Here is a 26,708-nt window from a genome sequence, read left to right as displayed (position 1 = left end):
TCCTGATCTCAAAGTAACAAAATTGTAACCCAACCACCTTTTCAGCGTAACATCTGGGTGTTCAGTAATCCATTATCCAGATTTTGTCTAGACACCTGTCCTGCTACCTCTTGATACATGGAAAATCAAGGTTCCTCACTGTTTGTCAACAAGAAGATGCCTAGGATGAATAGGGTTGGATGGTGAGGGGGATGTCATTCGTTATACAGATGTGGGCACAAGCCCTATAGCTGAAAAATTACAGGAACAGACTGCTTCTCCTGTGTATTCTGAGAGTGGCATCAGTGCACGTTGGTAGATGGAAAGCTTCATGTGTGTGGCATGGTTGTGAGAAGGAAGTTGGTGTGAGTGGTACTTAGAGAATGATTATAGTCAATACTCGCTTTGAGCACTTGTATTTATAATGTCCTGTTCTTTGTAGAAAACTATAGGCCGAAGGGACTCCAGTGACGACTGGGAGATATCAAATGGACAGATCACGCAGGGCCAAAGGATAGGATCAGGCTCGTTTGGAACAGTATATAAAGGAAAATGGCATGGTATGGAGTATGGAATAATTAAGATGTTGTTATTGCCTTTTTGAAGAAAATCAATGCCTCAAGTTAATAGATCAGAACATCTCAGTGATCCAAAGCACTTAATGTTCCAATACTGAAGTGTTTTAGGAATTACTGGTCCTTTGAGTTTCTCCTGTCACCTCTTGAAGATCCATCTTATCATGCATAACATACATAGGTTGTTCAGATGGGTGTTCTGTGTCCATTACTAATTAGTTGACTTGTGATGTTAAAATGAGGGAGCTTATTTTGAGAGATATGTTATCCTGTGCAAATGTGAAGGCAGAAGGAATATTTCAATATAATGTTTTTTTGCCATATTCATATGGCTGATGCTGAACAATATATCAGCAGGTTTAGAATTTAGAGTTTATGGAGAAAGTCTTAGAGCCAAAGACATGGATAATTCTATAAAAAGTATGCTTTGTATATTGACAATACTTATCTTTGAATCTTGCTATCTGAGACTGTGTGTAGTTGTGTTGACAATGTGAGTGTGCCAGTTGTTTGGAAACCGCGTATTGCAGAACATTTTATAATGTGCAAGTGTTGTTCTGCAACACTCAAGTGACTTAAGTCATTTCATTGGGAGGGAAGGGGATTGGTGAGTGTGATAGATGTTCAACTGAGAAATTTTTTCTTCGTGAATATGATGCAGCACTGACTGGGGCAGGATTTATGAACATTTGGAGAGGCATAATATGATTAGGAATAGTCAGCATGGCTTTGTCAAAGGCAGGTTGTGCCTTATGAGCCTGATTGAATTTTTTGAGGATGTGACTGAACACATTGATGGAAGTAGAGCAGTAGGTGTAGTGTGTATGGATTTCAGCAAGGCATTTGATAAGGTACCCCATGCAAGGCTTATTGAGAAAGTAAGGAGGCATGGGATCCAAGGGGACATTGCTTTGTGAATCCAGAACTGGCTTGCCCACAGAAGGCAAAGAGTGGTTGTAGACGGGTCATATTCTGCATGGAGGTTGTTGACCAGTGGTGTGTCTCGGGGATTTGATCTGGGACCCCTACTCTTTGTGATTTTTATAAATGACTTGGATGAGGAAGTGGAGGGGTGGGTTAGTAAATTTGCTGATGACACAAAGGTTGGGGGTATTGTGGATGGTGTTGAGGGCTGTCAGAGGTTTCAGTGGGATATTGATAAGATGCAGAACTGGGCTGAGAAGTGGCAGATGGACTTCAACCCAGGTAAGTATGAGGTGGTTCATTTTGGTAGGTCAAATAGGATGGCAGAATATAGTATTAATGTTAAGTCTCTTGGCAGCGTGGAAGATCAGAGGGATCTTAGGGTCCGAGTCCATAGGACACTCAAAGCAGCTGTGCAGGTTGACTCTGTGGTTAAGAAGGTGTACGGTGTATTGGTCTTCATCAATTGTGGAATTGAAATTAGGAGCTGAGAGGTAATTTTGCAGCTATATAACACCCTGGTCAGACCCCACTTGGAGTACTGTGCTCAGTTCTGGTCGCCTCACTCCAAGAAGGCTGTGGAAACCATAGAAAGGGTGCAGAGGAGACTTACAAGGTTGTTGCCTGGATTGGGGAGCATGCCTTTTGAGAATAGGTTGAGTGAACTCGGCCTTTTCTCCTTGGAGTGGATGAAATATGACATGATAGAGGTATACAAGATGATGAGAGGCATTGATTCTGTGGATAGTTAGAGGCTTTTTCCCAGGGCTGAAATGGCTAGCACGAGAGGACACGGTTTTAAGGTGCTTGGAAGTAGGTACAGAGGAGATGTCAGGTTTTTTTTTAATGCAGAGAGTTGTGTGTGCGTGAAATGGGCTGCCAGTGACTGTGGTGGAAGCAGATATGATAGGGTCTTTTAAGAGACTCCTGGATAGGTACATGGAGCTTAGAAAAACCTTGTCCCTCTTCAGAAAAGCTAGTGTAAAGATTAGCTTTATTTGTCAGATGTACATCAAAATGTAGAGTGAAATGTGTCGTTTGTGTTAAATCAAGTCTGCAAAGTTTATCCTGGGCAGCCCACAAGTGTCACTACACTTATGATGCCAACATAGCATGCCCACAACCGACTAATCCTAACCTGTACGTCTTTGGAATGTGGAAGGGAACCGGCACGCCCGGAGGAAACCCATGGGGTCACATGGAGAATGTACAAAGACCGTAACGGGTTGAACCCAGATCTTACAGCTGATGCTGTAAAGACATGCACCAGCTGCTATGCTACCATGCCCCCTAAGCTCTTGCAACTAACCATTCCACTGTTCCATACTGTTAGTTTTATGAGGTACAACAATCTGACTGTAAATAAATATAAAAATCCCCATCCATCACACCAAGACTACAGTAACAAAACCTAGAATTCTGCAAAATAAAAGCAGAACTTTATCTCACAGTCTTGGTAATGGTGGCACAATTGTAACTTTCAACACTTATAATAATGTTGCAAGAAATATGAAGGAAATTGAGTAAAAAGAATATTCTAAATTGAACTGAAGCATGGGCTCACTTCCATGGATCAGGATAGTTAAAGGAAAATAACAAATAAGATTTAATCACATCAAACTGACCAGAAATCTGACTATAAAACCAATATAAGGTGGTGGAGATCTGGCAAGGTCCCTGTTTGTATCATTAACTGGTGATAAGTTCCTCTGAAAGCACATTTGGAATGAATAGCATGTGAAAAGGTAAGCTTTCAGTGACGCCAAAAATTTGAAGCAGTGGTAAAACTGCAGAATATACCTCAGTACCTAAATTATACACCTTGGTATCTTGTTTTAAAATTCAGAGAGATCAGCATAATGTGAATCAGTTAGGATAATGGAATAGTGTCTCTGCCTGATAAATCTTCCAACCAGAGTAAATTGACAATGATGGAATGCAAAATTAATGACATTAATCCTTTCAGTCTCCATCCTCTCTGTGATGACCATTACGTTCATTTGCTCACTATATAAAGACTCAGCTGCTGTGACAACCAGACGGTAAACTGAAAAAAAAACAGCTCGACTGTTTTTTCCAGTCTACCCCTACCTTGGTTGTGATAGCTATTTACTGGCCTTTAGGCCTTATTCTGTGGTCTGTGATGCACTATAAATGCTGTTTGTTTGCAGGTGATGTTGCAGTGAAGATGCTGAATGTTACTGCTCCAACACCTCAACAGCTACAAGCTTTTAAAAATGAAGTAGGAGTTCTCAGGTAAGAGGTTAACAGAGCGATTCTGGGAGGAAAAATCTTGGAGTAGATCAGCACACAACTACTCTTGGTTGCTATAATGTATCATCTTAGACAGGTCCATGGACCCTTCGGATAATGTTAGGGATTCATGGCATAAAAAAGGTTGGAAACCTTTTCAGTTGTCATTGAAGATATATGAATGATGTTCTAACAGTAACCAGTAGTATGTCATTCCTGTAAGTGTGTGAATGATATATCATCCTTGGAGGTGTACAGATTATGTGTTGACATTGGTGGTATTCAAGTAATTTACAACCTAGATCCTAATTTACAATCTTCCTCTGTTTGGTCTCATCATAATTTAATGTATCCTAATTGCCCCCACTTTTCCAAGAAAAACATCTGAATCATTTATTATAGCTAAAATGTTTTAGTCTTTGTGTTTCTCCAGTGTCTTCAGCACAATCACACCTTTCATTCATGTGCCTTTTAAGGGATGTTCCCTGCTTCTGCTTATAAAGTTCATGGCATGTATGTTGCAATGTCCCTCTGTTCTTCTGCATTTCTCTATAATTTTTCTCACTGTCTATTTCCCTGATTTGTTATACCTGCAGAAATGCAGACCAAACAATTTTTTCTCACTCTCAATCACATGCCCAATTTTTGTATTATTTCTTTTATCATGACATCAGTCTAAATCATTACATTACAGAAAGCAAAGGGCAGAATACTGAGCCCAGTGAAATCCTACTGGTAAGAATTATCTGAATGAAGGAACAACCACCAGCAATTATCCTTTTATCCTTTTTCTCCTTGTCCCCAAATCGATTTTGATTTCTGTTTGCCATTTGAATTTGTACTCTTCTTTGGGGCAGAGATAGAATGGATATCTCCATTCCCATGGCAGGGGAGTCTCGAAGTAGAGGACACAGGTTTAAGGTGAGTGGGAAGTTAGAGGAGATTAGAGTGGTATATTTTTCCACGCAGCGTGGTGAATATTTTAAACGAGCCTCTAGAAGATGTCATGTTGGCAAATGCAATTACAACATTTGAAAGGCAGTTGGGCAGGTACTTGGATAGGAAATTATTGAAGGACTAATGCAGGTAAATGAGATTAGTGTAATGGACATCACAACTGGCATAGACAAAGTGGGCTGAAAGAGCCTCTTTTCTAACCTGTATGACTGATTCTCTGTATATGACAGACTTTTACTTTTTGACCTGCCAACCATTTGCTACCTTGTCAAAAGCCACATTAAAATACCACTAAGGCAATATCACCTACACAGTTTACATTGACTCCTTAAGTTCATGGAGTCTAGTCTTATTTATACTTTTCTAAATGAAAGTATATTCGGTCCTTGGAAATTGATTCCTGTGATTTGTCCATCACTGAAGTCAAATCAGCCTGAAGTTATTCAGTTTGACTCTAAACTGTAAACCATTAGCAGCCATTCAAGCCTCTGGAATCATTGGAGATGTGTAGATGGTGCATCATTATGAGCAGAATATGAATAGCATCTCTTTCACTCTTTCTCCACTCCTACCATATGGTTCATCAGGTAGCATCAGTGGTCAAAGCAAAATGATAGGGAACTCAGGCCGGGTTGGGTCCTCACACAGGAAGTAAGTTTCAGCAGTCTGTTTGACTGTGGTAGTCACTATAATCAAACTCAGTCTACCTTTCCTGTAGTATTAATTTGCATACAAAAATATGTTTGGCAGCAAAAAAGACTTGGATATGCCTGATTGAAGACCTTGTTTCATAAGGCCAAACGCATGCACTAAAGACTGTTGAGATTAGATCATTCATATTTGTCATATATAGATTGACCACCATTCAAAGCAAATCATAAAAGTTGTTTTCTAACCATTCTGGCTCTGATATATGAGTATTGATGAGACCATAATAGGAGTGAAATGGGACAGATGCTGCATGTACTCTCCATTTACTGTGTGTGTTGTAGAAGCAATATTTTTTATTTTATTTGGAGATACGAATAGCGCTGTTTCCTGTGGGGTAGGTTCGAGTCTTGGTTTCTCCAATCCAATTGGAGGAAACAGCATGCCAATCAAAAGGATTGAGGCTGAGGTAGCCAAAAAAGATATCAATCATTATGGAATGCAAGCTAATGTAATCTTGATCCAGATGTTCTTTGACAAGATGTCTGTGCAAAATGCAGTTGTATTAGTTGTCTATTTGTTTTTTTAAACTTTCTATCAAAATTAGATTAGATGTGGGTACAATCCTAATGAGAAACTGAATGCAAGAACATCTTCTAGTATAATGATTACCTCCTTCCCACCACTGTTTCCTTGTATATCTAGCCCCATTCTGATGCTACTAATACAGAGACATCCCTTTAGATGAGGGGCCAAAAGCCAAAATTCAAAGGTGTCAAGGATTAATTTTCCTCTTTGCACAGTGGTCTGGAATGCTTTTCTTTGTACAGAAGTAAGAGTGATTCAATTACTGTATAACGTTTAAGAAATAACTGTAGCTGGATGGATATCTGAAAGGCAGGAGTGGGAATAACTATATTCCTCTTGTTAGTAGCTAGCAGACTTGATGTGTCAAATGGCTTCCTTATGCCCTGTAATCATTCTGTGATTTTTGTGATTTGTTGGTACTTCCTGTCCTCCACTTGCTCCTTCTCCCCAACTTTCTTCAACACAATTGGTCCATTCCATATCCAAAGTTCTCTTCCCTCCCTATTGTTCCCCAATTCTGCAATTCTGAAATAGTAAAAAATGCTCTCAACAATCAATGATTGAATTAGTTTGTCTAAGAAAGAATGGGCCAAAACCCATCCTAACATTGTTTCAGAGACTGCTGTGGAAATTGGTTATCTGGATGGGAATAAACACATAGTAATTGCTTCTAAGGTGTAAGTTGCCGAGATCAGCTAGATACTTTTGAACAAGTATCGTTCTTCCTTTCACCACAGTTTAATTCAATATCCCACTGAAACAAAATCTTTCAAAACCTTTTCTGAGTTTGGCTCAACTCCCAGTATTTAACTTCCAGGCTTTACAAGATGGTAAATTAATCGATTTTTTTTTCTTCTTGTCTAGAAAAACTCGACATGTGAACATCCTTTTATTCATGGGTTACACGACGAGTCCACAGCTTGCCATCGTGACGCAGTGGTGTGAGGGTTCCAGTCTGTACCACCACCTTCACATCATCGAGACCAAGTTTGAGATGATTAAGCTAATCGATATTGCCCGGCAGACTGCACAGGGCATGGAGTAAGTCCAAGGTTTCACCAGTAACCAGAACAACCTGTGGCAACCTGTTTGACATCTGAGACACAAAAGAGAAAAACAGGTTACTGCTGGGAATATTGTTGGTTTGCCTGCTGGATGGGTAGAATAGTGAGCCTCCTGTCTCCTCTAGCTTGGTAGATGCCAGCTTCTACCATACCAGCCATTCCTCACCTGAAGGATTTGCACCATTTTTGGCTTGCTGCTCAAGCCTATAAATGATACACTACTTCCTTGGGTGCTGTCACTCACCACAGGTAGTGCCTCAGTGAGTATCAATGTTGTTACAAAAGGTGGATTTCTTTGATAAAGAAATGGATTAATTGTATGCCCCAGAATTTTTAAACACGACTGTGAATTGACTGGACTGTATCTCCTGAGCAACAAGTTAGGTTGAAAGCCATATATCCTGCCTCCAGCAGTCTGGTCTCTTGTTGAAGTAGTTTACTAATGTTCGATAAATGGAGTGCTAATTATTATTCTTCCTTACAGCTACCTGCATGCAAAATCCATTATTCACAGAGATCTGAAGAGTAATAGTATCCTTTCATACTTGGAGTAAGAGTATGATGTGTCTGGCATTACACCACCAATATACAGTACTTCTCCAATGGCTTCTTTGTGAAGGTGATGAGTACATTGGCCAAACAGGCCAGCCATGGCTGGTTTTGATGTGATTTCACTAGAACAGAAGCAGTTTGCTTTTATGCATCAACTCAACATTAAGACCATAAGATATAGGAGCAGAATTAGGCCCATTTCTCTCTCACATGTCCATCAACTCCCTCTGATTCTTTTGAAAATGACATACAATGATTTACAATGATATTTAGCTTACCCACACATCTTTGGAAGGGAAAACAAATGTTACTCAAACAACACCAAAGTTAGGATTGAATTCTGCTCCTTGAAGCTGTGAGGCAGCCACACTAATTGCTGCACCACCAGGCTCCCAAACTGTCCAGTTAAGCCAACCTTTCAACCTACTTTAAGATCAATCTAATCCTTAAGCATTGGAGGGCTATCATCCATGCGCTAAGAATTTCTTTCTTAAATACCCCTTATGTATCTGCCTGCTCCTCCACCATCCCTGACAGGGTGTTCCACGTACTCACCACGTGTGTGTGTGTGTGTGTGTTCATATATATATATATCACCATTGACATTCCAGTTCTACTTTCCTCCAATCCTCTTAAAAATACAGTGCCTATAAGAAATATTCACCCCCTCCCCTTGGGAGATTTCATATTTTATTGTTTTACAACATTGATACACAGTGGATTTAATTTGGTCTTTTAGACACTGATCAACAGGAAAGACTTCTTCTTGTCAAAGTGAAAATAAATTTCTACAAATTGGTCTAAGTTTAGTGAAATTATTAAACACAAAAAATTGATTGCATAATTACTCCACCCCCCCTCCCCCACTTCAAGTCAGTATTTAGTAGATGCACCTTTGACAGCAATTACAGCCTTGAATCTGTGTGGATAGGTCTCGATCAGCTTTGCACATCTATACACTGCCATTTTTCCCCATTCTTCGTTACAAAACTGGTCAAGCTCTGTCAGATTGCATGAGGATCATGAATAAACAGCCCTTTTCAAGTCCAGCTACAAATTCTCAATGCGATTGAGGTCTGGATTCTGACTTGGCCATTCGAGGACATTAATTTTGTTGTTTTTAAGCCATTCCTGTGTAGCTTTGGCTTTATGCTTTACGTCATTGTCTTGCTGGAAAACAAATCTTCTCCCAAGTTGCAGTTCTCTTGCAGACTAAACCTTCACAAGCCTTCCAGGGCCTGCAGGAGTGATGATCCCTGCAGCATGAAGCAGCCACCACCATGCTTCACGGTAGGGCTGCTGTGTTTTTGATGATGTGCAGTGTTGGGCTTACGCCAAACTTAGCGTTTAGACTGACGGCCAAAAACCTCAATTTTGCTTTCATCATCTCCTGGCAAACTCTAGCTGAGATTTCATATGAGTTTTTATCAATAGTGGCTTTCTCTTTGCAACACCCCCATAAAGCTACGAATGATGAATCACCCGGGCAACAGTTGTATGTGCAGTCTCTCCCAACTCAACCACTGAAGTTTGTAACTCCTCCAGAGATATCATAGGTTGCTTGGTGGCCTCTCTCACTAGTTCCCTTCTTGGATGGTCACTCAGTTTTTGAGGACAGCCTGTTCTAGTCAGATTTACAGCATGCTATATTCTTTCCATTTCTTGATTGAACTGTACTTCAGGGATATTCAGTGACTTGGAAATTTTTTTTGTATCCATCTCCTGACTCGTTCTTTTCAATAACCTTTTCAGAGTTGCTTGGAGTGTTCTTTTGTCTTCATGGTGTAGTTTTTGGCAGGATACTGACTCACCAGCAGTTGGACCTTCCAGACACAGGTGTATTTTTACTGCAGTCAATTGAAACACCTTGGCTGCACACAGATGATCTCCATTTAACTAATTATATGAGTTTTAAAACCAATTGGTGACACCAGTGATGATTTGGTGAGTCATATTAAGGGGAGGGTGAATATTTACGCAATTATTTTGTGTTTTATTTTTCTGATTAATCTAGATTACTCTGTGATCTGTTTTCACTGTGATACGAAAGTGTCTTTTTCTGTCGACCAGTGTCAAACAAAAACAAATTAAATTCACTGTGATTCAATGTTGTAAAATAATGAAGCATGAAAACTTTCAAAAAGGAGGTGAATACTTTTTATAAGCACTGTATCCCCCCCTCATATTAGCCATTTCTGCTCTGGAAAAAATCTCTAGCTGTCCACTCTATCTGTGTCTCTTATCGTCTTGTACACCTCTATCAAGTCACCTCTCATTCTCCTTTGATCCAAAGAGAAAAGCCCTAGCTCGCTCAATCCGTCTTCATAAGACATGCTGTCCAATCCAGACAGCACCCCTGTAAATATCTTCTGCAGCCTCCGTAAAGCTTCTTTATCTTTCCTATAAAGAGGCCATGAATGGAAGTGAATGGACATTACCACCTCTATTAACAAAGCCATCATCCATAAGGGATAGTGGGAAAGTGCTGTTTTTAACCAGAAATTTAACAGGGTCAGGGGCAGTAATAATGCAAATAATAAGAACAGGTCACAGGTCAGCTATTCAATAGTGAGTGACTTACAACTTCTATCCAACTTGCACGGCAGAAGAAATACCTTTGTTTGCCTGAATAAGAGAAGAGCCATTCACATTAACAAAGTTCTAGGCCTTGCAAAACTAAGTACTTTAAATGATTTTCTCCCTATACACCCTAAATGTTCATTCTTCCACTCTTCTGCCTACTACTTAAACATTCATTCCCTCACTAATTGCAAATTGTGGCTCTTTTGTCAGCAAAATCCATTTGCAACTTTTCACTGGCTTCTCCTACCATTACCTAAAAGGTGGTCGCACCTCCTAACTGTACTTCTCAGTTTGGGAGTGTCATCGCCATCACCTCTTCCAAGGTGCACACCACCCTCAACTGTTTAAAAACATGAATACTGTTCCTTCTTTGTTACTGGGATCAGATTCTGGATCCTTATACTCAGCAGTGGGAGTGTCCTTTTACCATGGCAACTGAAACAGTGTAAGAACGGAAAAGCATTAAATGTTAGCCATGCTGGTGAAGCTGATACTCCAAGTATTACTACAAAAGAAAATCATTTATTCCAACTCCATTAGTATATGAACGCTAGCACTGATAAATATTTTTAAATGTTATAAGTTTGGTTCTGTGAGATTACACCAAATCTCACTTTGTTACCAAAAATGGCCAGTCCTACCTTGGCTGAACACAGGTTCACTGAGACCAAGGTGTCTTTTCTTTCTTTTTCAATCTTTTTATTAAATTTCATATATAAAAAAAAACAACACATAATAATGAACAGATTACAAATTCAATAAACTTGAAATTACATTAGTAATAGGATAATAATATCCTATTAAACATCAATCGACAAAAGGTACATAAATCAATCAAGTCTATATAAATATATATGAAAAAAAAACAAAAATAATCATCGAAAAAAGAAAAAAAAATTGAAATTATATATGAGAAAAAATATATATTGAAAAAAAAATACTCAACTAAACTAACATGGGCAATAATAACACTTTATAAATATATAAAGGTGTCAAGAAAAGAACTCCGGAACTCCATACCTGAACAAGGATAAGTAGAGAAAAGGATCTGAAATAGGCCCAAGGTGTCATGTTGCTCCTTTACATTGACCATAAAATTTTAGAGCAGAATTAGGCCACTCAGCCATTACATCTGCTCCTCCATTCCATTGTAGCTGAGTTATTATCCCTCTCAACCCCATTCTCTTACCTTCTCCTATAACCTTTGATGCCCTCACTAATCAAGAACCTATCAACCTCCGTTTGGTGTATAACCTTCTTAGAAAGCCTAGAAGTTTGTGCCATTAAAGAAGGCCATTTGAAACTGCACGTACATACCAGCCAAAATAATTACATTTGGGTTTTAAAAAAAACTTCAGTCCTGAAAGGCCAATCCTAATTTTGAGATGGATAAGAAATGTTCAGAAGCAGGCAAATGAGACAAGCTCAGGAAGGCATATGATTGAGTATGGATCAGTTGGACTAAAGTTCTCTTTCCATAGTGAGACTGGCTCCTGCTTCTGGTCAGTCAAGCCTGGGGGATCATTAACCCTGCATTTACTCTCTCAAGCCGTGAAAGAATTTTGCATTTTTCCACATATTCATGTTTCATTTTCATTCCATGTTTGCATGTTGGTTGTTCTTAGTCTTTGTTTACTTATAGTTTTTCATAAATTCTATTATATTTCTATTTTCCTGTAAATGAATCTCAAGGTAGTATATGGTAACATATACTGTACATACTTCTAATCTCTGGAGAGTATAGAGTTCACCCAGTAGACAAATCCCTTCATCCCTGAAATCAATCTTAACTTGTATGCCCTCTACTTTATTATATCCTGCCTTGAGTAGGGAGAGCAGATCAATGCTCAGTTTTTATTACATCATCAAGGGGCAATGCTGTTGCAGGAAGAGCTATTCAAATTCTTTTGAAATAAAGGGCCACCTATCATTTCCCCCCCTAAATGCTTGCAGTAAGTGCAATTAACTTTCTGTGATTTGTTTACAAGGACATCTGGTTGCTTCTGACCACAGCACCTTTCAATCTCTTACTGTTTAAGAATTTTTTCAGTTTTCTGTTAGATTATTGGAATTTTTTCCCCACATGAGCATAGAATATTTGTTCATTGACCCACTCCTTTATGTGGGGTGTAGCTGACTGCTGCAATTCTTACAAATGTATCATATTTGCTTTGAAACTGTTTCAAAATGCTATCTTAAACTCCCTGCATTTATTTAGTCTTTTAATTACAGGCAGTTCCCGAGTTACGAATGTCCAACTTACGAACGACTCGTACTTAAGAACAGGGGAAGGAGAACACCATCCGCCATTTTAAGTCGTTGCCGTTAACACTGTGTTGAGTGTGTAACTTTATATTTGGCTTAGATTTTTCTTAGCAAGTGTCACTCTCACCACCCCCCCCCCCTTTTCCAGTCAGTACTGCTCCCACTTGTCCCATTTAACCTGTCTCAGTGCGGGTGGACTTTAGGTCCTGGGGGAGCTCAGGACCTACCACCTGCGGCTGTTGCTGAATCTGCAGTGTTTCTGTTCCGTTGATGGAAAACTATCACGATTGAAAATAAAGTGGAAATAATAAAGCGATCGGAAAGAGGTGAAACGCCATTGGTCATTGGAAAAGCATTAAGCTACAGTTGGTTAACGATTGGAACAATTTTAAAGAATAAAGTGAGAATAATGGAGCATGTGAAAGGCCCTGCACCAATGAAAGCTACAGTTATTACTAAGCAACACACTGATTTAATTATTGAAATTCATACATTTCTTAAGTGTTTTATATGCATAGAAAGGTAAAATATATACTATATACAAAAACAAATGTTTGACTAACTGACGCTAAATAATACCGGATGTACCTGTTCTGACTTACGTACAAATCTGACTTAAAGACGGACTCAGGAACGGAACTCGTTCATAACCCGGGGACTGCCTGTATCGAGAGAAGAGTGGATTGCTTAATCCTCTTCTAGAATAGATAGAAACACATCTTCTGTCCTTTTTGTATGTAGTTGATCTGTGGATTTTCAGGGATGGAGACTTGTATCATTTCTAGTAGACGTATCTGAGTTCCTTAACTTCAGTTCATAGATATTTTTCTACATGAAGATCTAACAGTCAAGATTGGGGACTTTGGACTAGCAACAGTGAAATCCCGTTGGAGTGGTTCACATCAATTTGAACAGCTGTCTGGTTCTGTCCTTTGGATGGTGAGTGATTAACTTGCATCTGAAGCTTACTGCGAGTGTGGAAAAAGAGAATCACAATATATATTTAAGTTTCCAGTTCAGTCAAATCTAGTTTTAATTAGATTTTGTTTACGACTTGGTTCAAGAGACAGATGCATAATGGCCAAATTTATAAATGATACAAACATGAAAGTTTGTAAAGAGGTATTTACTTCTAAGCCAAGGGTATTACAGGTGAACATATAGAACAAGAACAGAATAGCAGTTTATATTCTCCATACGATACTTATAAATATACCTCTTTCGAATTACTCTCACAACAATCTGCAGCATGTAATTTCCCTTTAAGTAATGTACTTTTAAATTGACTTAATGAACTATGGATTTCACGATCTTCAGAAGGGCATAGTCATAACTCTTAAGCAAGCAGATATGGATTTAAGCGGACAAAAGTTCATTGCCATGGCTGGAGGTGGAGCGACTCCAATCCAGGCCGAAATGCAGAGGAATGCATTTCTCTGTACCCAGCATCATTCGCAAATATATAATTGCTGAAGAACAAGACATTGGAGAGAAATGATAAATTTTTACTTTCTGTGTCTTACTGAGACATGGCTTACTCTCAGCATGCCAGATTCGACAATCAGACCTGAAGACTACTTGATGCACAGGATGGACCAAACTGCTGATTTGGAGAAGGCTGAAGGTGGAGATGCGAGTTTCATTGGATGTCTTCCCCAACCAGAAGCCCATGAGAACCATGAGATTCGCAATTGGCTGAGGGCCAGATCAGAGGCATTCAAGTCTGGTGACCAACAAAGTTAGGAGATCCAGGTATGATATCCATAAAGCCATTTCATGGGTGAAGTGGCAATTCCCGACTAAACTTGAATCAATGAAGGATGATCGTCATTTGTGGCAGGGCTTGAATGATGTCATCTCTTATAAAAGTAAAATTGAGCAACATAGGCGACAACAATGCTATACTTCCAGATGAGCTCAATACCTTCAATGCTTACTTTGACCGTCAAAACATGGAGGAAGTTTCACTAACTTCCACAGCCCCCGATGACCCCGTGACTTCAGTCTTCGAGCTCTACGTGAGAACATCCTTCTGGAGGGTGATTCCACGGAAAGCACCTAGCCCAGATGGGATATTGGTCAAGTACAAAAGGCTTGTGCTGATCAATTGACTAGAGCGTTCACTGAGATCTCTAACCTCTCACTGTGGCAGTCTGAGGTACCCACCTGATTTAAAGCAGGCTTCAAATGTACATGATGCCTATGAAGGATGTGGTAACCAGTCTCAATGACTGTTGTCCAGTCGCACTTACATCCATAGTGATGAAGTGTTTTGAAAAGTTGGTGATGAAACATACAGTGGCGTTAGAAAGTTCGTGAGCCCTGTAGGATCAGATCTTCACTCAAGTCCTAAACTGATGTAAAGAGAACCCAATTAAATAAATAACACAAAAACATTATACTTGTACATTTATTTACTGTGAAAAATGATCCAATATTACATGTATTTGTTGGAAAAAGGACGAGAACCGTTACTTTCAGTAACTGGTGTGACCACCCTCCCGGGTAGAGCAATAACTTCAACCAAATATTTCCGGTGACTGTTAACTAGTCATGCACATTGGCTTGGAGGAATGTTAGGCTATTCCTCCTTAGAAAACTGCTTCAACTTTGAGATGTTCGGTGACTTCCTTGCATGAACTGCTTGCTTCATGTCCTTCTACAGCATTTCAATAGGATTAAGGTCAGAACTTTGACTTGGCCTTTACAAAGCATAATTTTTTTAAAAACAATTCTGTTGTTGATTACTCTTGTCTTTCAGATCATTGTCTTGTTGCATTATCCAACTTCTATTAAGCTTCAGGTGACAGACTGCTACCCTACATTCTTCTGTAAAATGTCTTGATACAATTTTGAATTCGTTGTTCCTTCAGCAATTGCAAGCTGTCCAGTCCCTGAGGCAGCAAAGCAGCCACAAACTATGATGTTCCTTCCACTGTGCTTCACAGTTGAGATGAGGTTTTGCTGTTGGTGAGCAGTGCCCTTTTCCTACAAACATAGCAAACATAGCAATGAGCATTTCTGCCAATAAGTTCAACTTTTGTCTCATCTGTCCACAGAAGCATTGCAGAACATCCAAGTGATCTTTTGCAAACTTGAGATGTGCATCAATGTTTTTTATGGAGAGCTGTGGTTTCTTCCTGATGTCCTTCCATGAACACCATTCTCATTCAGTGTTTTTCTTATAGTAGACACATGAACAGAAACTTCAAGTCCTAGAGATTTCTGCAGATCTTTTGCTGTTACCCTTGGGTTCCCTTTCACCTCCTTCAGCATTGTACATTGTGTTCTTGCAGGACACCCACTCCTAGGGAGAGTAGCAGCAGAACTGAAATTCCTCCATTTGTAGACAATTCCTCATACTGTGGACTGATGAACACTCAGGTCTTTATAAATGCTTTTGTCACCTTTTGCAGCTGGATGCATCTCTACAATTCTTCTAAGGTCCTCTGAAAGGTGTTTTGATTGAGGTATGGCACACATTAACAGATCTTTCCTGAGAAGAGCAGGCTCTGTCAGTAAACTGATCTGGTGTGTCTTTTCTCTAGGGCAGGGCAACCCACAACTCCAGTCTCAACTCATTGATTGGAGCACCCGACTCCAAGTAGTCTTTGTAGAAGATGTTACCCCAGAGGTTCACATACTCTTTCCATCAAGTACATGTAATATTGAATAATTTTTCTCAATAAATAAATGAACAAGTATAATGTTTTTTGTGTTACTTATTTAATTCAGCTCTTGATCTAGTTTTAGGTCTTGCATGAAGATCTGATCACATTTTAGGACATATTTATGCAGAAATAGAGAAAATTCAACAGGGTTCACAAACTTTCTAGCACCATTGTATCAACACCTGCTTGAGAAGTGACTTGGATCCTTTCCAATTTGTCAACTGGCACAACAGGTCCACAGTAGGTGCCATTACATTGGCTCTTCGCTCAACCCTGGAACATCTGGACAGCAAAGATGCATACATCAGGATACTCTTTATCAACTACGGCTTGGAATTCAATACTATCACCCCCTCAAAACTAATCAATAATGTTCAAGACCTTGGCTTCAATTCCTCATTGTGCAATTTGATCCTCGATTTCCTCTCTTGCAGACCCCAGACAGTTCGGATTGGCAGCAACATTTCCTCCACAACCTTCATCAGCACACATGCACTGCAAGGCTATGTGCTTAGCACCTGCTCTACTTGCTTTACACTTATAACTGTGCAGCTAAGCACAGCTCCAATGCCATATTCAAGTTTGCTGATGACACCACTGTCACAGGCCGAATCAAAGATGGTGACAAATCAGCATGTAGGAGGGAGATTGAAAATCTGGGTGAGTGGTGCCACAACAATCTCTTAGTCAATGTCAGCAAGACCAAGGCTCTGATTATTGAAATGTTCCCACTATCTGTGGATTCACTTTCAAGAACTCTTATCTCATGTTCTTCATAATTATTGCTTATTTATTATGATTTCTTTTTGTATTTGATCAGTTTGTTGTCATTTGCACACTCATTGTATGCCAGTTGGTGCAGTCTTTCATTGATTCTATTATTGTAATTGGATTTATTGAATACTCACGCAAGAAAGTGAACCTCAGGGTTGTATATGGTGTTGTATATATCTTTGATAATAAATTTACTTTAAATTTTGAACTTTGAAATGGGTGTTTAATAATTTCAAAACTTTTTTTTACAAAGAGTTTTGAAACTGGCATTAGAGATCACTGTATCATTTATGGTATTGTTCAGCATTGCAGATGACCTTTGTGGAATTCTGCTCCTGATTTCTTCTTGCTTTAATTCAGATGAGTATATTAATTTACTAAAATGAGGAAGAACAAAGAGTGCATGCATTGATTAACAAAAGTCAGTAAATTACATGATCATTTCCTTTTTTCAGGATCCTTTGTTACTTTAGGGAATTGATAAAGAATGGGAGAAAAATGATTGCCACTATTCATTGTAACTTAAACTGCTTGAAACATAAGCAACTTTAGCTTGAAACCTATTATGCTCTGGAAAGGTCAGTTTATTCAAATCCAAATGTTGTAACCTAAGGTTCCAGATAATATCTTTTGTGTAAAGGCATGCACTTTAAATAATGTTTGGTCTCTAGTGTAAAATCAGTTCCAAAACGATACACAATCCCTAAAAATAACAGAGAACTGGCCATATCTAAGAAAATAAGGCAAGACAACAAAAGATTGACAGCATTCAGCTCTGAACCGAGTGGTTACTGATACGCGAACACAAACAGCAAATATGTATAATAAGATATACATTGACCGTACTCAAGGTTGAACTGGGCAGGTTTTCTGGCTTATTGGGAGGGATATCAAAGGTGGTAGGAATAGGAAAGAGAAATAGAGTCAAGATACGATCAGAAAAATGTAGACCAGGGGACAGGCTCAAGATGACCTGTAGCCAACTCCTACTCCTATTTCTTTTGTGCTTGTGTTTTATCCGTCAAGCTCTTAGTATTGTCAGAATTTCTTTTACAGAATCGTTGGCAAATTAAAATCTTCCACTTCCAAACCTACATGAAAATGAATCTCTACTGGTTGTTTGAAACTCTTTACAATTCAAGGTTCAACGTGGGTGCTTGGAAAAGTGAGAAAGGCTGTCCCTTTGCAGTTCAAACCAAGGACAGTGAAAATGCCTGAGATTGGCAAACAGTTCTGAAATCTCCTCGGTCTACACCCAGAGCATTTCAAGTAGAATTGGGTTGTTGTTGACCCATTGTGGCCTAGCATGTGATCTGATTGGGACACAAGGCCATGGCTGGAACTTGTTTGCCCTTGGGACTGTCTTAGCAATGGTCTGTCTACCTTGGAATGTAGGATGAGCAGGAGTAGAGTGCATATAATCATGAGTCTAGACCTTCTGCATTTTATGCAGAGCATGAGAAGTTCTCTGGTTGCTGTTCTGAAGTAAATCCACATTTTCAGGATGGTTTCATGAGAAGTAGTAGAGAAAATCATTTTGCTTTATCTCACCAAAGCAGTAATCAGGATATGTTTGCCCCATTGCTTTTCTGTTTTTTTAAAGTTTGGAAGTGAACAGCTGATTCATGTCAGGAGTCTTTTTGTGTTTAAATTTTCTTCAGCATCCTGAAAGAATTTTCTAATTAAGCTGAGGTTTATACCAGTGTTTGAGCAGTGTAGACATTTTAACAGGTAATCAGATTTGAGAACATTGATTACAAAATTTTAAATGATAATTTAAGTACTCTTGTAACATTGGCCAGTGCTGATCAGATTGGCCAGGCTTGTTCTTCATTCCATCCTAGCTGAGGAAAGGCATAAATAATTAGGCAATTATGATGTAACGATCCCATCTATAAAGTTCAGTTTAATGAACAGTACCTGATGCCTCCACAATTAATCTTCAATGAGGTATCAGAAAGCTGGTGCCTCTTAAGCTACTGACCTTCAAAGAATGAAAGGATTGGACTAGATTTAAGGTGATTTCCATGTGCATGGTTCTCCTATGCTAAGACTCAAATTTTCCAGGGCAAGCAGTTAAATCCAGAGCACAGAATTGAGAAGCATTACCATTGTGATAATGATCGGGAACCCCATACATTTTTTCATTCCCTGGTAAGGCAGAGCCTGTCCTGTAATGATCTTCGTCATCTCATTCTTCAGACTAAATTGTCTACAAGGTTGGAGTAAATATCTTGGGGTGGGGGTGGGTGGTAGACACCAGAGACAGGAAGAGTATCAAGTTGTAGTGCAAGTTGATAGGGTTGTATTTTTAAAAAAAAACATATGGTGTGTTGGCTTTCATTACTTGGGGAATTAAGTTCAAGAGTCGTGAGATAATGTTGCATCTCTCTAAAACTCTGGTTAGATCGTACTTGTGTGTTTGGTTCTGGTCCACTCATTGTAGGAAAGATGTGGAAGCTTTAGAGAAGGTGCAGAGGAGATTTACCAGGATGCTGCCTTGATTAGAGAGTGTGCCTTATGCGGAAAGGTTAGCTGAGCTAGGACTTTTCTCTTTGGAGCAAAGGAGGATGAGAGGTGACTTGATAGGGGCGTACAAGATAAGAGGCATAGATTGGGTTGGCAGCCAACATCTTTTCTAAGGCAAAAAAGGCAAATACAACAGGACATAACTTCAAGGCATTTGGATGAAAATATATGGAAACATGACATCAGCACCAGACTCTGGAGCGAAGGTTCCGAAGTTCGAATCCAGTCGCTCCGCTCCCATCCATGCCAGGTTGAGTGTCAAGCTCGCAACTCAGCCTCGTAAAAAAATAACACTGCGCTGTGAGAAGGATGTGGAGGACCACTGACAGAATTTTTTCTCCAAGATAACCACTTGGGAAAAAAAAGTGGTTGCTAAGGCTCTGGCAGAGTATGGCACACAAAAAAAAATCGAAACGCCAGAAGTAGTTTTTTTTACTCATTGTGAAATGCGCTACCAGGGGTGGTAGTAGGATCACCACACTTATATAGGTACATGGATGTTAGAAAAATGCAAGGCTATATAGGGGGAAAGGGTCAGATTGATCTTGGAACAGGTTAAAAGGTCGCCACAACTTCATGTGCCAAAGGGCCTTGTTACGCCTGTGCCCTCCCCCCCTCCTTTTTGAGAATCGCAAGATCGCTATTAAGTCAGGTCAGGAGACCCAGGAAATGAGAGAGAGACGCTTGGAATGTCCTGGCCCCAGCGATATAAAGCCACTGAACAGGTCATTGTCTCTTGGAGACGGAATTGTGTATTGAATACTGTACTTCACAGAAGCCCTCAGGCAACGTGGGCTGGTTGGGGGATGGCATCATTCCACCCTGATTGACATCTGAGACCCTGTGAGTCAGGATAAAAGAGGGTCTGGGGAACAGCCCTTGACACGCACCAGGAGAAACACTAGAAGTTCTGTGACAGCGTTTAATAGCGATAGCCGGTGGAGGGCCAACGTGTGTCCTTTCCCGTTGCCCCGGGATTGAGGCCCTACCACAGAAGGCGGCTTAGCTAAAGGAGAAATCAGCCCCAACGACTCTCAAAGGATCGACATCATAAAAGGAATGGGCAAGTTTTAATCCGTCTCTCTCTCCAACCAAAAGCTGCAGCTTGAATGAACTAAAGTGACCTTTATATTTCCATCGGACAATACATTAACTCCTAGACAACGATAGAGCTATTTCTTATTGATTATTATTATACCCGCGCTTTTAGACTTAGTATTGACGACGTATGTTATATGTATGTTTGCATTGATATTATTTTTGTGTATTTTTATCAATAAATACCTTTAAAAATAGTACCATCAGACTTCAACAGACCTCTTTATCTTTGCTGGTAAGTGACCCAGTTACGGGGTGCGTAACAATTGGGGGCTCGTCCGGGATTTGACACCAAATTGGGAGGCCAGTGAATCGGGCTTGTAAGTCCAAACTTGGATCTGGTTACGCGGGTAGCCAGACGGGAAACCAGCAAAGATGGATGGACATGGATGAATTTATAGAAAACCCGACTCTAGAGGCGGCCACCAAATCGGACTTGATAAATCTGGCGATAGGGCTAAACCTCGCAGAGGTGAGGTTGTCCATGAAAAAGCGGGAGGTGCGAAGGGCAATAACTCTGTATTATATTGGGAAGAATGTGTTTGCAGCTGAGGTATTGGAAAATATCCCTGAAAAGGTACCAGCTGGTGGGACGGCTCAGTTAGAGTTGGAGAAATTAAGGTTGGAACATGCAATTAAGTTAAAGCAGCTGGAAGCAGCTGAGAAGGAGAAAGAGAAAGAAAGAGCCGAGAGAGAGAGAGAGAAAGAAAGGGCCGACAGACAAAGGGAGCATGCGCTCCAGCTAAAGGAGTTAGAGGTGAAACGGGAGCATGAGCTCCAGCTAAAGGCGTTAGAGGTGAAAAGGGAGCAGGACAGGGCTGAGAAACAAAGGGAGCATGAAATTCAGTTAAAACAGCTGGAAGCAGCTGAAAAGGAGAGAGAGAGGGCCAAGAAGGAGAGAGAGAGAGCCAAGAAAGAGAGGGAGAGAGCTGAGAAAGAAAAGGAAAGAGCCGAGAAGGAGAGGGAGGCAGAGAAACAGAGGAAACATGACTTGGAGATGTAGAAGTTAAGGCAAGAGCGAAGAGATCAAGGGTCAGACCAAGAGGAGCGGTTTAATGTTAGTCGGGAGTTGAGGTTAGTACCTCCGTTCGAGGAGACGGATGCTGATATTTACTTCTTGCTTTTTGAGAAGGTGGCAGTGAATCAGAAGTGGCCCAGAGATCAGTGGGTGGCGCTGTTACAAAGTGTGTTAAAGAAAGGGAGGAATCAGACGTATACCGAGTTTGCCTATGAGAAGGGTGTGCTCTTCGACCTTTGGTGTACAGCAGAAATAGTGGCAGAGGATTTTTGGCGTCTCAGGGAGTTAATTCTGATTGAGGAATTTAAAGCTTGTGTTTCGGAGGATATCCGGATGTATTTGAATGAGAAGCCGAATAAGTCCATCTCAGAATTTGCTAGGTTCGCAGATGAATATGCCCTAACCCACAAGACAAAGTTTTCCTCGAATAAAAGTTACCAGAGAGACCGTGGGAACGATAGAGAAAGCCCGCCGGCTGAGGCAGAGGTCCCACCGGGAGCTAGTGGTAAGATTGAGGGGGAAAGGCAAGACGGCCAGAGATTTCCGGGCTTGACCTGTTTTAATTGTGGAAAGGGGGGGCATATTGCATCTAGGTGCTTTGCTTCGAGGAAAGAGACAGGAAAAGGGAAAGCAGCAGTCCCGATTGGATGTGCCGTGGTAATCAGTAAATTGACAAGAGAGCCCCGGGTAGACAGAGAAGGATCTGAGACTTGTATGTCAAACGGAACCGTGTCTGTGAGGGAGGGAGACACACCAGTTCCAGTACGGATCTGGAGAGACACGGGGGCTGAACTATCATTGATTAGCAGTAAGGTACTGGATTTTGGTCGCAAGACAGGAATGGTAGCTGTGAAAGGAATAGGAAAAGGGACGGAAATGGTGCCCTTACATAGGATCATTATGGATTGTGAGCTGGTATCTGGACCAGTTGAAATAGGGGTGCGATCAGAATTCCCGAGAACTGACGCGGACGTCCTTCTTGGTAACGATTTAGCTGGTGGTAAGGTTTGGTCAGCAATGACGCTGACGAGCCGGCCGGTGAGCGTTGCAGTCCTGCCCCTAGATTCCAAGATCTATCCCGCATGCGTGGACACTCGCAGCATGTCGAGAAAGGCAGCTGAGACAGCGAGCAGTTTAAATCAGGCCAGTATCAGTTTGGCCGCGACATTTTTACCGACCCTGTGACCCTGTACCGGGGGGGGGGGGGGGGATGGAGAATAGGAAAGTGAAAGAGAGTGAGAGGGGGTAGACCTGCCCTTAGTGAGGAGAAAAGTTCTAGAGTCACGAAATAAAGATGAGAGACAGATAGAGCTGTTAAAAGGTCCAGAGTTGGAAATGGATGATCTGTCTGGTTTGGCAGAACTGTTTGGAGAAGTTGAAAATTCTAAAGGTGTTCCCAATAATGAAATGAGGGCAGTCCTAGATGAAAAGGGTGCCCTTACCTTGAAGAAGTCTGCTGGGTTGGCAGATGAGGTTGTTTCAGCCCGCGGGGTTGAGTTTACTCCAGAAGGGAGTTGCCCAGAGAGTAGCTGGGAGAATCAGGGGAATTTAGAATTTGGACTGGGTACGGATATTGAAAGCCTGAAAGAGGCAAATGTCCCATTTGAGTGTGTCCAAGATGTGGATGCACGTGGTACTGAACCTAGTAATGGAGCTCAGAAAAAGTCTGAGGTATTTGATTCAGTTGAAAAGGAATGCAGTCCTTGTGGGTCAGATAGACTTGGTTCAGTGAAGAAAGGGTTAACCTTGGTAATAGTGGGAAGTGAAAGTTCCCAGGTGTTTGTGCTCGAATGTGTGTTAAAAGTTAGTGAGGAGATCAAAAGTGGGGAGATGAATATTATTATTGAAGGAGAAGGGAAATATTTAGTTCCCAAATTGAATGAAGAAAATTTAAAGGCTGGACTGATATCAAACGCAGCAATCAGGCTACAGAGACAATGGTGTGGTACCACATAGCCTGTGAATCAATTACAGGTTGAGTTGGAAGGTAACGGGGCCCCACACGCTATTGTTATTCCAGAGTGTGGTGTGAAAAGGCAAAATTTGAAATGCTGTTTGAACAAAGAGTTTAAACTGAAAACTAACAGCCTCAAGGGTCCTGAAAAGACAACTAGCAACTTGCATAAAATTAAAGAATTGGGTGGAAATTCGGGAAATGGTCTAAGTTTGGAACACATTGTTGATAAAATAACTCCTATGGATGGAGCGGGTGAAAGCCTATTTCGCCAGGGTGTACAAGCTCCCCACGTGGGAATTAGCCGGAAAAGAGGCTAGGGTTAATGGGACGCCATTTTAAAATGGCAGAAGCCGGTTTTAAGGGATTTCGACAAAGCATGTGAATAATAAAAGACAACCCCCATGGAAGCCTGCCTGTTAAGTTTGAAAGCAACATAAAGATTAGTATTTGCATGAACTTCTGTAGTATACCCGTAAGCTAAGATCACAACTCTTTAGTTTTTGTTGGCTAAAGAAAAATAAGACCTAAAAATAGGTGGTTATTAAATTGGAGTCTGATGCTACAAGACTTTAGTAAGGTACAAGGTGTTAAGATATTAAAGGAAGTGACAATGTAATCGGTAGTCATCTAGATACTGAATTGAATGTATAACTGTATTACCCTGTAGAAAAATAACTTTTGTATGGTGTTAGATTCTAAAATCCTGTAAGACTATATTACTTCGTTTTTTTCCGATGGTAAAAAACGCGTTGAAGAAAGGGGGTGTTACGCCTGTGCCCCCCCCCTCTTTTTTGAGAATCGCAAGATCGCTATTAAGTCAGGGCAGGAGACCCAGGAAATGAGAGAGAGACGTTTGGAATGTCCTGGCCCCAGCGATACAAAGCCACGGAACAGGTCATTGTCTCTTGGAGATGGAATTGTGTATTGAATACTGTACTTCATGGAAGCCCTCAGGCAACGTGGGCTGGTTGGGGGATGGCATCATTCCACCCTGATTGACATCTGAGACCCTGTGAGTCAGGATAAAAGAGGGTCTGGGGAACAGCCCTTGACACACACCAGGAGAAACGCTAATAGTTCTGTGACGGCGTTTAATAGCGATAGCCGGTGGAGGGCCCACGTGTGTCCTTTCCCGTTGCCCCGGGATTGAGGCCCTATCACGGAAGGCGGCTTAGCTAAAGGAGAAATCAGCCCCAACAACTCTCGAAGGATCGACATCATAAAAGGAATGGGCAAGTTTTAATCCGTCTCTCTCTCCAACCAAAAGCTGCAGCTTGAATGAACTAAAGTGACTTTTATATTTCCATCGGACAATACATTAACCCCTAGACAACGATAGCTATTTCTTACTGATTATTATTATACCCGCGCTTTTAGATTTAGTATTGACAATGTATATTATATGTATGCTTGCATTGATATTATTTTTGTGTATTTTTATCAATAAATACCGTTAAAAATAGTACCATCAGACTTCAACGGACCTCTCTATCTTTGCTGGTAAGTGACCCAGTTATGTGGTACGTAACAGCCTGTACTGTACTGTGCTGTAATGTTCTACGTTCTAATATAGTAAATGGCAGAAGTACTCAGCAGATCAGACAGCATATATTGAAGGAGAAACAACTGCTTAAGTTTCCTCTCACTGATCTCTACTGTTTAAGGTCAGTAACTTTTCTTCAGTATATTACTCGTCACAGAGTACCTATAACAGGAAACCAATTGCGCTTTTCCTTTTGCATTCCCAACAAGGTCAAAATCAAACCTATTCTCGGGTTGTGAGGCTGCAGAACTGACAATCCACAGCAGTGCCACATGGATATTAGTTGTCTCAGTTTAAATTAATGTTTCAATTGAAGGTTTACTTTGACATGCTGAATTTCATGTGGATGTTACCAATTTTAACAATGTATAATAAAGCACAGATGGAATGAATATTTCCAATGCCCCTTCATAGAAAGGGATAAATCTGACAGTTTGTGCAAGATGAATCCATTTCCCTTGCTGCAGTATTCACAGTGAGTTTAGACATTGCAGCCCAACTTTCTGCACCTTTTACAGTTTGGTTTCATGGTCTTGTTCTGTCTAATGTTATTTTGATATCTACCTGTTCCAGCAAGTACTAACACCTAGTGGAGTACATCTTGATGCTACAACACGCAGCTCATCATTTTCACTTCGGACAGATGTCTTTATGTTCCAGGAGACAAGCTTTTTATGGGCTTAGTATCTCACACTGACCACCCTCATCCTACGGTCCTCCAGTTTTCACCAGTAAATCTGAAGTATTATGTCACTGACCAAACCTTTGCTTTCTCTTAGGCCCCTGAGGTGATCCGAATGCAAGATAAGAACCCCTACAGTTTCCAGTCTGATGTCTATGCCTTTGGGGTGGTTCTATATGAGTTAATGAGTGGACAGTTACCATATTCAAACATTAATAACCGTGATCAGGTGAGTAAACTGCTACAAAAGTATTATTTTGGTTGGTTTTACTTAAGTGCTCATCATTGTGAAAATATGAGAGGCCATTACCCAGTGAAGGCCTCAGACACTCCCAAGGCATGGATTCAACAAAGCTATCCTATAAATTGCATTTTAACCATGCTGTGCTTTCCTTGTAAATGCTAGCTAGTACAGCATAGTGGAAGCATTAATATGACATGGTGGGAATAGTTCAGTGGGACTGTGTAAATCATTTGAAAATTTTGAAAAGTTGACTAAATTATTGATCGGGGAATGTCTAAGGAAATAATTTACATGGAATTCTGCAATAGATCTGACAAAAACCCTTGTAGAGAAATAGTAGCTAAAGCTGAACCTCTCAGAATAGAAAGCGAAATATGCAGATGGATTTAAAGTTGGCAGAGTGACAGGAGACATCAAGCAAAGATCCAACTGCTACATCTGTAGGTCATTTATACCCTCAAGTCTGTTCACTTTACAGTAAATTCATGGCTGCTTGTAACCATCCATAATCCTGAACATTTAAGTTTCCTAATTTCTGTCCTGAGACTGCTGACTGATCCAACATTGCTGGCTGCTGAAGTGTTCCCAACTTGTATCTATGAAAATAAACATGTTTCTTAACTCTCCTGGAAAGGTCAGCCTGTAATTTTAGACCGTCTCCAAGACTTATGTTCCAGTTTTACTTTGTGGTTATTCTTTAAAATGCATAAAGATATACTATAAACTGTAATTAGTAATAGATTAGAAAATTAACCAAGTAGTGCAAAAAGTGAGAAAATATAGTGAGATAGTGTCCATTTGGAA

General features: G+C 40.4%; 1 protein-coding gene across 5 annotated transcripts in view; it reads left to right on the top strand.

Moving 5' to 3' along the window:
- braf (B-Raf proto-oncogene, serine/threonine kinase) overlaps nucleotides 1-26,708 on the top strand; it is a 118,374-nt gene that overhangs the window by 80,167 nt on the left and 11,499 nt on the right. For all 5 annotated transcript variants that reach the window (XM_059977740.1, XM_059977739.1, XM_059977738.1 and 2 more), the window contains 6 exons: nucleotides 422-539; nucleotides 3,650-3,734; nucleotides 6,789-6,965; nucleotides 7,473-7,519; nucleotides 13,209-13,327; nucleotides 25,758-25,889. In XM_059977740.1, the coding sequence (XP_059833723.1) occupies nucleotides 422-539; nucleotides 3,650-3,734; nucleotides 6,789-6,965; nucleotides 7,473-7,519; nucleotides 13,209-13,327; nucleotides 25,758-25,889 (678 nt within the window). The remainder of the gene's footprint in view (nucleotides 1-421; nucleotides 540-3,649; nucleotides 3,735-6,788; nucleotides 6,966-7,472; nucleotides 7,520-13,208; nucleotides 13,328-25,757; nucleotides 25,890-26,708) is intronic.

Source organism: Hypanus sabinus, chromosome 8 (genome assembly GCF_030144855.1).
Source record: "Hypanus sabinus isolate sHypSab1 chromosome 8, sHypSab1.hap1, whole genome shotgun sequence".
NCBI lineage: Eukaryota > Metazoa > Chordata > Chondrichthyes > Myliobatiformes > Dasyatidae > Hypanus > Hypanus sabinus.
This window is presented reverse-complemented; position numbering and strand designations above follow the sequence as displayed.